At 49.1% G+C, this 13,761-nt stretch overlaps 1 protein-coding gene across 1 annotated transcript in view; it reads left to right on the forward strand.

Annotated features, from left to right (window-relative positions):
• Window positions 1-240: 240 nt before the first annotated feature.
• The window catches only part of trpc2b (transient receptor potential cation channel subfamily C member 2b), a 102,633-nt gene continuing 89,112 nt past the window's right edge, over window positions 241-13,761 (forward strand). The window contains exon 1 of the mRNA XM_073044422.1: window positions 241-359. Coding sequence (XP_072900523.1) covers window positions 345-359 — 15 coding nt within the window. The 5' untranslated portion in view covers window positions 241-344. The remainder of the gene's footprint in view (window positions 360-13,761) is intronic.

The raw sequence follows: 13,761 nt of genomic DNA on the forward strand, positions 1-13,761 counted from the left end.
TGGAACGCCGTGTAACCAGATTGTTGCTCCCTGGGGGAAGTTGATAATTACAGCCCCGAGCATCATTTGACAGAGAGTCCCTGGACAGGTAACGTGTCATTTCCCCCGTGGTCCCAGCCGCCGCCGGCTCGGCACAGTTCACCACCCGCCGTCACTAGCACCTGGTCCGCTTCTTCCGTGGAGGTTGAGGGGAGTTCGGGCTCGGAGCGGCCACCATGGGTGACCTGCAGAGGCTGTGATCGACCACTCTGGGGCGGCGCCACTTTCACAACGCGTTCCCGTGACGGGTTTGACACAGGTCGGAGACCAGGACACCCGAGGGGTGCCAAGGACGAGTGTTAACCATGGAGCATCTGACGGTGAGAGAGGGGCGAGGGGGAGGAGGGTCTTCACCGCCCCACGCCACTTGGCTGCTGGAAACCCCCCCAGCCAAGATCTGGGAAGGGTTTCCAAGAATCAGGGAGGGAAGGGTGGGTGGGAGAAGGAGACTGGGAGAGACGGTGGGTGGGGAGAGAGCAGGAGGGGTGTCATCAAGTAGAATGGGGGGGGGTAACAATGGCTGGGACAGGGGCAGAATTCTGCCGATGACCCCCACCGCTCTCCCTTCCCTGTCCGGGAGAGGTTCTGTTACCCAGAGAGAGTTTGCGGTCACCCTCACCAGCTCTGCGCCCTCACACGCCCCTCTAACGGCTTCAGTGGGGTGGAGGGTAACTCCAGTAAACCCATCAGTGGAGGAGGAGGAGGAGGGAGGGGAACTCAAACTGACCCACCTTGTCAGCGACAGCTTTGCTCTCCCGCTGTAAATGGCGTCGAATTTACGCCCCCCCCCAATCCAGCTGCCCACCCTACATTCCTGACCTCGTGATTCGGGGTAGGGGGGAGATCACACCCTCCCACAGCCTGGCCCTGTCCTAAAAAAAAGCTTCCCAACCTCCCATTCCCCCACCCTCATCTCCTCCCCCTCCCTTCGTCATCAACTCTCCCCTTGATCCCTCTCCTTTCACCCCCATTCCTTCATCCCTCCTCAAAGTCCCACCTGCCTCCATCCACCCCTCCTCTCCCCTCTCCTCCATGCCTCCATTACTCTGTTCTCCCCGCCCTCTCTCCCTTCTGGTGGTGTCGGTGGAGATCGGCCCATCTCGGGTCGGGGAGCCCGTAGCTGCGGCTCAAGCTGGAGGCTGTTAATTGCTCCCATTCACCCCCAGAGACAGCTCCATGGGTGCGGCTAGCACAGAGCCGTGGGAATAAGGGTAAATAAAGGCACAGGAACCCCCCCCCCCCCCACACCCTTCCTGAACCACACTGGAGTCTGAGGAAATGGGTGGGGTGGTAAAGGATCCAGTCACCACCTTGGGATGGGACAGGCAACGTGGGTCAGGGGAGGATCTTCCGAGAGAAGTCCAGATACAGACAGGCCGAGTTCCACACTGTGGATTCACCAGCCTTTCCCGTCCTAGCTGTTGGTCTCATCCATCACCGCCTATTTACCCCACCCTACCCCACTCCTACTATCACTCGCCCATCTCCTCCTGTTTACCCCACCCCACCCCTACCCTCTATCACTCACCCATCTCCTATTTACCCCACCCACTCCTACCCTCTATCACTCACCCATCTCCTATTTACCCCACCCACTCCTACCCTCTATCACTCACCCATCTCCTATTTACCCCACCCACCCCTACCCTCTATCACTCACCCATCTCCTCCTGTTTACCCCACCCACCCCTACCCTCTCTCACTCACCCATCTCCTTCTGTTTACCCCACCCCACCCCTACTCTCTATCACTCATCCATCACCGCCTATTTACCCCACCCCACCCCTACCCTCTATCACTCACCCATCTCCTCCTGTTTACCCCACCCATCCCTACCCTCTATCACTCACCCATCTCCTCCTGTTTACCCCACCCCACCCCTACCCTCTATCACTCACCCATCTCCTATTTACCCCACCCACTCCTACCCTCTATCACTCACCCATCTCCTATTTACCCCACCCACCCCTACCCTCTATCACTCACCCATCTCCTCCTGTTTACCCCACCCACCCCTACCCTCTCTCACTCACCCATCTCCTCCTGTTTACCCCACCCCACCCCTACCCTCTATCACTCACCCATCTCCTCCTGTTTACCCCACCCCATCCCTACCCTCTATCACTCACCCATCTCCAATTTACCCCACCCACCCCTACCCTCTATCACTCACCCATCTCCTCCTGTTTACCCCACCCACCCCACCCCTACTATCACTCACCCATCTCCTCCTGTTTACCCCACCCACCCCTACCCTCTATCACTCACCCATCTCCCCGTTTACCCCACCCCACCCCACCCCTACTATCACTCACCCATCTCCTCCTGTTTACCCCACCCCATCCCTACCCTCTATCACTCACCTATCTCCTCCTGTTTACCCCACCCCACCCCTACCCTCTATCACTCACCCATCTCCTCCTGTTTACCCCACCCCACCCCTACCCTCTATCACTCATCCATCACCGCCTATTTACCCCACCCCACCCCTACCCTCTATCACCCATCTCCTCCTATTTACCCCACCCACCCCTATCCTCAATCATTCACCCATCTCCTCCTATTTACCCCACCCACCCCTACTCTCTATCACTCATCCAATATTGTGTTACACCTTCCCCGGACTGTCCCTGCCCTCACCCCAGTACCACACCCCTCTTGCCCCTCTCCCCATGCCCAGGCCCTTCCCCAGTGCTAACGAAACACTGGTCTCTGTTGCCATTTCAAGGTTGTTTAATGTAATTTCCGGTCCACAAGTGTAAAGGAGAATAAAATAATTGTCAGCGACACACACAAAACGCTGGAGGAACTCAGCAGGCCAGGCAGCATTTATGGAAAAGAGAACAGTTGACGTTTTGGGCTGAGACCCTTTGGCAGGACCGGAGAGAAAAAGCTGAGCAGATTTTAAAGGTGGGGGGATTCAAGGCAAAAACACCAGGTGAGAGGTGAAACTGGGAGGGAGGGGTGAAGTAAAGAGCAGGGAAGTTGATTAGTGAAAGAGATACAGGGCTGGAGAAGGGGGAATCTGATAGGAGAGGACGGAGGTCATGGAAGAAAGGGAAGGGGGAGGAGCTCCAGAGGGAGGTGATGGGTGGGCAAGGAGATAAGGTGAGAGAGGGAAAGGGGGATGGGAAATGGTGAAGGGGGTGGGGGCATTACCGGAAATTTGAGAAATTTACGTTCATGCCATCAGGTTGGAAGCTACCCAGACGGAATAAAAGGTGTTGTTTCTCGTACCTGAGTGTGGCTTCATCCCGACTGTAGAGGAGGCCATGGATAGACATATCGGAATGGGAAGTGAAATTAAAATGGGTGGCCATTGGGAGATCCTGCTCCTTCTGGCAGACAGAGCGTAGGTGTTCGGTGAAGGGGTCTCCCAGTCTACGTCACGACTCACTGATATCCCGGAGGCCACACCGGGAGCACAGAACCCCAACAGACTCACAGGTGAAGTGTCACCTCACCTGGAAGAACCATTTTGGGCCCTGAATGGTAGTGAGGGATGAGGTGTAGGGGCAGGTGTAGCCCTTGTTCTGCTTGCAAGGGTAAGTGTCAGGAGGGATGAATGGACAAGGGAGTCTCATAGGGAGTGATCCCTGCAGAAAGTTGGGGGGTGGGGGAAGGATGTGCTTGGTGGTGGGATCCCATTGAAGATGGCAGATGTTGTGGAGAATTACATGCTGGAGAGTTCAGCACAGGTATGTTCCAATGAGACGGAAAGGATGGTCGGGTACAGGAACCGTGGTGTACAAAGGCTGTCGTAAATCTAGTCAAGAAGAAAAGAAGAGCTCACAAAAGTTCAAAAAACTAGGTAATGATAGAGATCCAGAAAATTATAAGGCTAGCAGGAAGGAGCTTAAGAATGAAATTAGGAGAGCCAGAAGGGGCCATGAGAAGGCCTTGGCGGACAGGATTAAGGAAAACCCCAAGGCATTCTACAAGTACGTGAAAAGCAAGAGGATAAGACGTGACAGAATAGGACCAATCAAGTGTGACAGTGGGAAAATGTGTATGGAACCGGAGGGGACGGCAGAGGTACTTAATGAATACTTTGCTTCAGTATTCACTATGGAAAAGAATCTTGGTGACTGTAGTGATGACTTGCAGCAGACTGAAAATCTTGAGCATGTAGATATTAAGGAAGAGGATGTGCTGGAGCTTTTGGAAAGCATCAGGTTGGATAAGTCTCCAGGACCGGATGAGATGTACCCCAGGCTACTGTGGGAGGCGAGGCAGGAGATTGTTGAGCCTTTGGCGATGATCTTTGCATCATCAATGGGGACGGGAGAGGATCCTGAGGATTGGAGGGTTGTGGATGTTTTTCCCTTATTCGAGAAAGGGAGTAGAGATAGCCCAGGAAATTATAGACCAGTGAGTCTTACCTCTGGTTGGTAAGTTGATGGAGAAGATCCTGAGAGGCAGGATTTATGAACATTTGGAGAGGTATAATATGATTAGGAATAGTCAGCATGGCTTTGTCGAGGGCAGGTCCTGCCTTACGAGCCTGATTGAATTTTTTGAGGATGTGATGAAACACATTGATGAAGGTAGAGCAGTAGATGTAGTGTATATGGATTTCAGCAAGGCATTTGATAAGGTACCCCATACAAGGCTTATTAAGAAAGTAAGGAGGCATGGGATCCAAGGGGACATTGCTTTGTGGACCCAGAACTGGCTTGCCCACAGAAGACAAAGGGTGGTTGTAGACGGGTCATATTCTGCATGGAGTTCGGTGACCAGTGGTGTACCTCAGGGATCTATTCTGGGACCCCCAGACTCTTTGTGATTTTTATAAATGACCTGGATGAGGAAGTGGTCGGATGGGTTAGTAAATTTGCTGCTGACACAAAGGTTGGGGATGTTGTGGATAGTGTGGAGGGCTGTCAGAGGTTACAGCGGGACATTGATATGATGCAAAACTGGGCTGAGAAGTGGCAGATGGAGTTCCACCCAGATAAGTGTGAAATGGTTCATTTTGGAAGGTCAAATATGATGACACAGTATTAATGGTAAGACTCTTGACAGTGTGGAGGATCAGAGGGATCTTGGGGTCCGAGTCCATAGGACACTCAAAGCTGCTGTGCAGGTTGACTCTGTGGTTAAGAAGTTGTACGGTGTATTGACCTTCATCAATTATAGAATTGAATTTAAGAGCCGAGAGGTAATGTTGTAGCTATGTTGTCAGACCCCACTTGGAGTACTGTGCTCAGTTCTGGTCACCTCATTACAGGAAGGATGTGGAAGCCATAGAAAGGGTGCAGAGGAGATTTACAAAGATGTTGCCTGGATTGGGGAACATGCCTTATGAGAGTAGGTTGAGTGAACTTGGCCTTTTCTCCTTGGAGTGATGGAGGTGACCTGATAGAGGTGTACAAGATGATGAGAGGCATTGATTGTGTGGATAGTCAGATGGTTTTTTCCCAGGGCTGAAATAGCAAGCGTGAGAGGGCACAGTTTTAAGGTGCTTGGAAGTAGGTACAGAGGAGATGTCAAGGGTTAATTTTTTACGCAGAGAGTGGTGAGTGCGTGGAATGGGCTGCAGGCGACTGTGGTGGAGGGGGATACAATGGGGTCTTTTAAGAGACTCCTGGATAGGAGCTTAGAAAAATAGAGGGCTATGGGTAATTTCTAAGGTCGGGACATGCTCAGCACGGCTTTGTGGGCCGAAGGGCCTGTATTGTGCTGTAGGCTTTCTATGTTTCTTTTACTCCTTCCACCAAACCAACTTAGAATCACTCCTGGCACTTATCTCTGCAAGCAAAACAAGTGCTACTCCTCCTCCCTCACCACCATTCAGGGCCCCAAAGAGTCCTACGGGAGGCAGACCGTTGGGGTGTTCCTGTGTGGCTTCTCTGCATTGGAGGGACTCGGGGTCCTTTGCTCCATCTGCCTCAGTTGGCAGGAGCTCACAGTGGCCACCCATTTCAGCTTCCTATTCTCATTCTGACATGTTGTCCATGGGCTCTTTTGCCACAATGAAGCCTCTCTCAGACTGGAGGAGCAACACCTCATATCCCATGTGGGTAGCCTCCAACCTGACTGCATGAACATTGATTTCTCCAACTTCTGGTAATTTCTCCTCTCTTCCTTTCTCTCTTTTTCCATTCCCCGTTTTGGCTCCCTTCTTACCCTTTCTCTTCTCCACACCTGCCTATCCCTCCTCCTTCTCTTTCTTCCATGGTCCACTCTCCTGTCCTATCAGATTCCTTCTTCTTCAGCCCTTTATCTCTCCCACCTATCACCTCCCAGCTTCTTGCTTCATCCCTCCCCTTCCCCACCCACCTTCCCCTCATCTGATCTTACCTATCACCTGTCACCTTATTCTCCCCCCCCCATGTTTTTATTCTGGTTTCTATCCTCTTCCTTCCCAGTCCTAATGAAGGGTCTTGGCTTGAAACATCGGCTGTTCATTCCTCTCTATGGACCCTGCCCGAGCTGCTGAGTTCCTCCAGTATTTTGTGTGCGATGCATTAAAATCTGGTTGGTTATCTCATCCCGAATCCCACAGGATCTAACCTATCATGTCTACTGCCCTGTCCTCACCAATCCTCTTGTTCACCTTTCTAAAAAACTCATTCAGATTTGAGACATTCTTCCCTCACACAAAGCCACACTGACTCAGTCCCTGCCTTTCCAAACACAAGAGCTTGGTTGATGAGGCCTAACTTCGAGTATTGTGTGCAGTTCTGGTCACCTACATTCAGGAAAGATGTAAATAAGTTTGAAAGAGTGCAGAGAAAATTTACAAGGATGTTGCTTGGATCTGAGGATCTTAATTATGGGGAAAAGTTGAATAGGTTAGGACTTGATTCTTTAGAGTGTAGAAGAATGAGGGGAGATTTGATAGAGATATAGAACATTATGAGGGGTATAGACAGGGTAAATGCAAATAGGCTTTTTCCACTGAGGTTGGGTGAGACTAGAACCAGAGGGCATGGGTTAAGGGTGAAAGATAAATTGTTTAAGGGGAATATGAGGGGAAAGTTCATTCAGAGGGTGGTAAGAGTGTGGAGTGAGCTGCCAGTGGATGTGGTTCAATATCAACACAAGAGAAATTTTGGATAGGTAGATGGACCAGAAAGGCATGCAGTGTTACGGTCTGCGTGCAGTTGATGGGACTAGGCAGATTAATAGTTCTCCAGGATGGGACCCGGAGCGATAGAGCAGTGAAAGAAGTGCATGGAGATCTAACATATAGAGAGGCTTTGAGGAAAGAGAAGCAGAGTAAAGGGTGTAAAGGGAGTAAGGTAGAAGGGCTAAAGTGTGTGTACTTCAATGCAAGAAGCATCAGGAACAAAGGTGATGAACTGAGAGCTTGGGTACTTACATGGAATTATGATGTAGTGGCCATTACAGAGACTTGGCTGGCACCAGGGCAGGAATGGATTCTCAATATTCCTGGATTTCAGTGTTTTAAAAGGGATAGAGAGGGGGGGAAAGGGGGAGGAGGGGTGGCATTACTGGTCAGGGATACTATTACAGCTACAGAAAGGGTGGGTAATGTAGCAGGATCCTCTTTTGAGTCAGTATGGGTAGAAGTCAGGAACAGGAAGGGAACAGTTACTCTACTGGGGGTATTCTATAGGCCCCCTGGTAGCAGATTGGGAGGCAGATTTTGGAAAGGTGCAAAAATAACAGGATTGTTATCATGGGTGACTTTAACTTCCCTAATATTGATTGACACTTGTTTAGTTCCAAGGGTTTAGATGGGGCAGAGTTTGTTAAGTGTGTCCAGGATGGATCCCTGTCACAGTATGTTGACAGGCCAACTAGGGGGAATGCCATACTAGATCTAGTATTAGGTAACGAACCGGGTCAGGTCACAGATCTGTCAGTGGGTGAGCATCTGGGGGACAGTGATCACCGCTCCCTGACCTTTAGCATTATCATGGAAAAGGATAGAATCAGAGAGGATAGGAAAATTTTTAATTGTGGAAGGGCAAATTATGAGGCTATAAGGCTAGAACTTGCGGGTGTGAATTGGGATGATGTTTTTGCAGGGAAATGTACTATGGACATGTGGTCGATGTTTAGGGATATCTTGCAGGATGTTAGGGATAAATTTGTCCCGGTGAGAAAGATAAGGAATGGTGAGGTGAAGGAGCCTTGGGTGACAAGTGAAGTGGAAAATCTAGTCAGGTGGAAGAAGGCAGCATACATGAGATTTAGAAAGCAAGGATCAGATGGGTCTATTGAGGAATATAGGGTAGCAAGAAAGGGGCTTAAGAAGGGGCTGAGAAGAGCAAGAAGGGGGCATGAGAAGGCCTTGGTGAGTAGGGTAAAGGAAAACCCCAAGGCATTCTTCAATTATGTGAAGAACAAAAGGATGACAGGAGTGAAGGTAGGACCGATTAGAGATAAAAGTGGGAAGATGTGCCTGGAGGCTGTGGAAGTGAGCGAGGTCCTCAATGAATACTTCCCTTCGGTATTCACCACTGAGAGGGAACTTGATGACAGTGAGGACAATATGAGTGAGGTTGATGTTCTGGTGCATGTTGATATTAAGGGAGAGGAGGTGTTGGAGTTGTTAAAATACATTAGGACGGATAAGTCCCTGAGGCCTGACGGAATATTCCCCAGGCTGCTCCACGAGGTGAGGGAAGAAATTGCTGAGCCTCTGGCTAGGATCTTTATGTCCTCATTGTCCACGGGAATGGTACCGGAGGATTGGAGGGAGGAGAATGTTGTCCCCTTGTTCAAAAAAAGTAGTAGGGATAGTCCAGGTAATTATAGACCAGTAAGCCTTACGTCTGTGGTGGGAAAGCTGTTGGAAAAGATTCTTAGAGATAGGATCTATGGGCATTTAGAGAATCATGGTCTGATCAGGGATAGTCAGCATGGCTTTGTGAAGGGCAGATCATGTCTAACAAGCCTGATAGGGTTCTTTGAGGAGGTGACCAGGCATATAGATGAGGGTAATGCAGTGGATGTGATCTACATGGATTTTAGTAAGGCATTTGACAAGGTTCCACACAGTACGCTTATTCAGAAAGTCAGAAGGCATGGGATCCAGGGAAGTTTGGCCAGGTGGATTTAGAATTGGCTTGCCTGCAGAAGGCAGAGGGTCGTGGTGGAGGAAGTACATTCAGATTGGATGGTTGTGACTAGTGGTGTCCCACAAGGATCTGTTCTGGGACCTCTACTTGTGATTTTTATTAACGACCTGGATGTGGGGGTAGAAGGGTGGGTTGGCAAGTTTGCAGACAACACAAAGGTTGGTGGTGTTGTAGATAGTGTAGAGGATTGTCGAAGATTGCAGAGAGACATTGATAGGATGTAGAAGTGGGCTGAGAAGTGGCAGATGGAGTTCAACCCGGAGAAGTGTGAGGTGGTACACTTTGGAAGGACAAACTCCAAGGCAGAGTACAAAGTAAATGGCAGGATACTTGGTAGTGTGGAGGAGCAGAGGGATCTGGGGGTACATGTCCACAGATCCCTGAAAATTGCCTCACAGGTAGTTAGGGTAGTTAAGAAAGCTTATGGGGTGTTAGCTTTCATAAGTCGAGGGATAGAGTTTAAGAGTTGCGATGTAATGATGCAGCTCTATAAAACTCTAGATAGGCCACACTTGGAGTACTGTGTCCAGTTCTGGTCGCCTCACTATAGGAAGGATGTGGAAGCATTGGAAAGGGTACAGAGGAGATTTACCAGGATGCTGCCTGGTTTAGAAAGTATGCATTATGATCAGAGATTAAGGGAGCTAGGGCTTTACTCTTTGGAGAGAAGGAGGATGAGAGGAGACATGATAGAGGTGTACAAGATATTAAGAGGAATAGACAGAGTGGACAGCCAGCGCCTCTTCCCCAGGGCACCACTGCTCAGTACAAGAGCTTTAAGGTAAGGGGAGGGAAGTTCAAGGGGGATATTAGAGGAAGGCTTTTCACTCAGAGAGTGGTTGGTGCGTGGAATGCACTGCCTGAGTCAGTGGTGGAGGCAGATACACTAGTGAAGTTTAGGAGATTACTAGACAGGTATATGGAGGAATTTAAGGTGGGGGGTTATGTGGGAGGCAGGGTTTTAGGGTTGGCACAACATTGTGGGCTGAAGGGCCTGTTTCAGTGTGGTATGATTCTAGATTCTCCAGATGCTGGAAATCCAGAGCACACAAGCAAAAAGCTGGAGGAACTCAGCAGGTCAGGCAGAGGATGTAGCTTCAGAACAGAGGGACATCCATTTAGAATGGCAATAAGGAGGAGTTTCTTTAGCCAGAGAATGGTGACTATGTGGAATTCATTGCCCCAGGCGGCTGTGGAGGTTATGTCATCGGGTATATTTAGACCAGAAGACATAGGAGCAGAATTATGCCATTTGGCCCATCGAGTCTGCTTCACCATTCAATCATGGCTGATCCTTTTTTTCCTCTCCTCAGCCCCACTCCCCATAACCTTTGATCCCGTGTCTAATCAAGAACCTATCAAGCTCTACTTTAAATACACCCAATGACCCGGCCTCCACAGCTGCATGTGGTAACACATTCCACAAATACACCATCCTATGGCTAAAGAAATTTCTCCGCATCTCTGTTTTGAAAGGGCGCCCCTCTATCCTGAGACTGTGCCCTTTTGTCCTAGACTCCCCCACCATGGGAAACCTCTCTTCCACATCTACTCTGTCTAGGCTTTTCAACATTTGAAAAATTTCAATGACATCCCCCCTCATCCTTCTGAATTCCAACAATCAACATTTTGTGCTGAGACCCTTCATCAGGACTGTAATTAGTAATCAGATGGTCAACTAAACTAATTCTTTCTGCCTACAAAATGTCCATATCCTTCCATTTTCCTCACATTAATGTGCTGATCTAAACATCTCCTTAAAGTCCATAATGTATCTGCCTCTGCCACCACACATGGTAGAGGAGTCTAGGACAAGAGGGCACGACTTCAGGATTGAAGGACGTCCTTTTAGAACTGACATGCAGAGAAATTACTTCAGTCAGAGGATGGTAAATCTGTGGAATTTGTTGTCACAATCAGCTGTTGGGGCCAAGTCATTGGGTGCATTTAAGGCAGAGATAGATAGGTTCTTGATTAGCCAGGGTATCAAAGGGTATGGGGAGAAGGCAGGGGAGTGGGGATGACTGGAAGAATTGGATTAGCCCATGATTGAAAGGTGGGGCAGACTCAATGGGCCGAATGGCCTACTTCTGCTCGTATATCCTATGGTCTTCTAGTCACCCCAGGCAACTCGTTCCAGGCACTCATCACTCAGTTTTAAAAAAACTTGCCCCTCACATCTTCTTTGAAATTACCCCCTCTCTCTTTAAATGCATTAGAATTTCAACCCTGGGGAAAAGATACTGTCTGTCTACTCTATCTGTGCTTCTCATAATTTTCTAAACTCTATCAGATCTCCCCTCAGCCTCCCCTGCTCCAGAGAAAACATCGTGGGTCAAAGTGCTCTATCCTCTTAACGACTCCTGTCTAGGAACTGAAGAACTGCACAAAGTCTTCAGCACACATATATATCGCTAGGATGCCTAGGACTTTTGCACAGAACTGTATTTGTCAACGTGGAGCAGAGAGCAAGTTTGTAAATCTGGTGGGAGCAAAAGATGTTGTGAATGACAAGAGCGGAGTGCCGTGGGAGGGGTGAGGGACAGGTGTCAGAGGAGGAGTACCAGGGGTGGGGGGTGGCACGGGTGCAGACACACCCAGTCCTGAGACACCAGGAAAGGCCGTTTGATTCCAAACAATTGCTTTATCGATCATTACAGAATGGCTCTCTGCTGCTTCCCACTCCCTTGCCCTTTTCTCAACCATGATTTCCCTAACCCTGCCCCCTTCCCATTCTAGCGACCACATCAGAATCAGGTTTATCATCACTCACATATGTCATGAAATCTGTTATTTGTGGCAGCACTACAGTACTCTAGCTTTATATATGTCCGGAGGGTTTTTGCAGAGTAGTGTACGAACGTTTGTAGATGACTAGACTACACACAATGCTCCTCGTCCAGTTTTACCAACGTCTTGTACAGCTGTAACACGACCTTGTGACTCTTGTACCTGGTGTCCTCACTAGACCATAAGACATTCAGGACTAAAGAAGGCAAACATGCCAAACACCTTTCCATCTTGTGTCATCAACGGTTCAATGGGTCCATTCACTATCAGAGAATGTATACAGTGTACAACCTGAAATTCTTACTCTTCACGGACATCCACGGAACAGAAAAAAGCCCAAAGCATGAATGACAGAAACATCAGAACCCCAAGAACCTGCTGTGTAAATGCAACAGGAGTGTTCCTGCACAGGTCTGACAAGGAGCTTGAGAAAGCTGACCTTTACTCGAATGGGAACATGCTGGCCCTGATCTCTCCCCATCTGACCCAGCCTCCCACTGGCAGACCTATCTACCTTTATCTCCAAACAGTTTCTCCCAAAGCAACCTCTGCAAGTTCCTCTCTGAAGCCTTGCCCCAGTTCGGGTTTGTACTTCATGAATCACTTCCATCATTCCATACAACTTTTCAAAGACTAATGGAATTATGGTCCCTGGTCCCAAAGTTCTCCCCTGCTAACACTTCAGCCACATTTCTGGTTGCGTGCGTGCGTGCGTGCGTGCGTGCGTGCGTGCGTGCGTGTGTGCGTGCGTGTGTGTGTGTGTGTAAATACCTCAAACACTTCTGATTTTATCCACCTCTTTTAGGTCACCCTCAGTCTCCTACACTCTGGAATAATATCACAAACTGCTCAATCTCTCTCTACTACTCAGTCTCTATGTCCCGGTAACGTCACAAGCGTGTAAATCTCCTCTGCACTATTTCCAGTTTAATGATATTTGTCCCATAGCAGGACAATCAAAGCTGGTATTCCAACGTGGCCTCACTAATGTCTTAAGATATGAGTGTGGCCATTTGAATGCATCCATGTGCACTTGTGTGTCTCTCTGTGTGCACCAGGGTCTTGTACAACTGCAGTACAATGTATCTGTATGTGTCTGTGTGCACCAGGGTCTTGTACAACTGCACTATAATGTATCTGGGTGTGTCTGTGTGTACCAGGGTCTTGTACAACTGCACTATATTATATCTGGGTGTGTCTGTGTGCACCAGGGTCTTGTACAACTGCAGTATAATGTATCTGGGTGTGTCTGTGTGCACCAGGGTCGTGTACAACTGCAGTACAATGTATCTGTGTGTGTCTGTGTGCACCAGGGTCTTGTACAACTGCAGTATAATGTATCTGGGTGTGTCTGTGTGCACCAGGGTCTTGTACAACTGCACTATATTATATCTGGGTGTGTCTGTGTGCACCAGGGTCTTGTACAACTGCAGTATAATGTATCTGGGTGTGTCTGTGTGCACCAGGGTCGTGTACAACTGCAGTACAATGTATCCGTGTGTGTCTGTGTGCACCAGGGTCTTGTACAACTGCAGTACAATGTATCTGGGTGTGTCTGTGTGCACCAGGGTCTTGTACAACTGCAGTATAATGTATCTGGGTGTGTCTGTGTGCACCAGGGTCTTGTACAACTGCACTATATTATATCTGGGTGTGTCTGTGTGCACCAGGGTCTTGTACAACTGCACTATATTGTATCTGGGTGTGTCTGTGTGCACCAGGGTCTTGTACAACTGCACTATAATGTATCTGGGTGTGTCTGTGTGGACCAGGGTCTTGTACAACTGCAGTATATTGTATCTGTGTGTGTCTGTGTGCACCAGGGTCTTGTACAACTGCAGTACAATGTATCTGGGTGTGTCTGTGTTCACCAGGG

The sequence above is a fragment of the Hemitrygon akajei genome, chromosome 4 (assembly GCF_048418815.1).
Source record: "Hemitrygon akajei chromosome 4, sHemAka1.3, whole genome shotgun sequence".
Lineage (NCBI taxonomy): Eukaryota > Metazoa > Chordata > Chondrichthyes > Myliobatiformes > Dasyatidae > Hemitrygon > Hemitrygon akajei.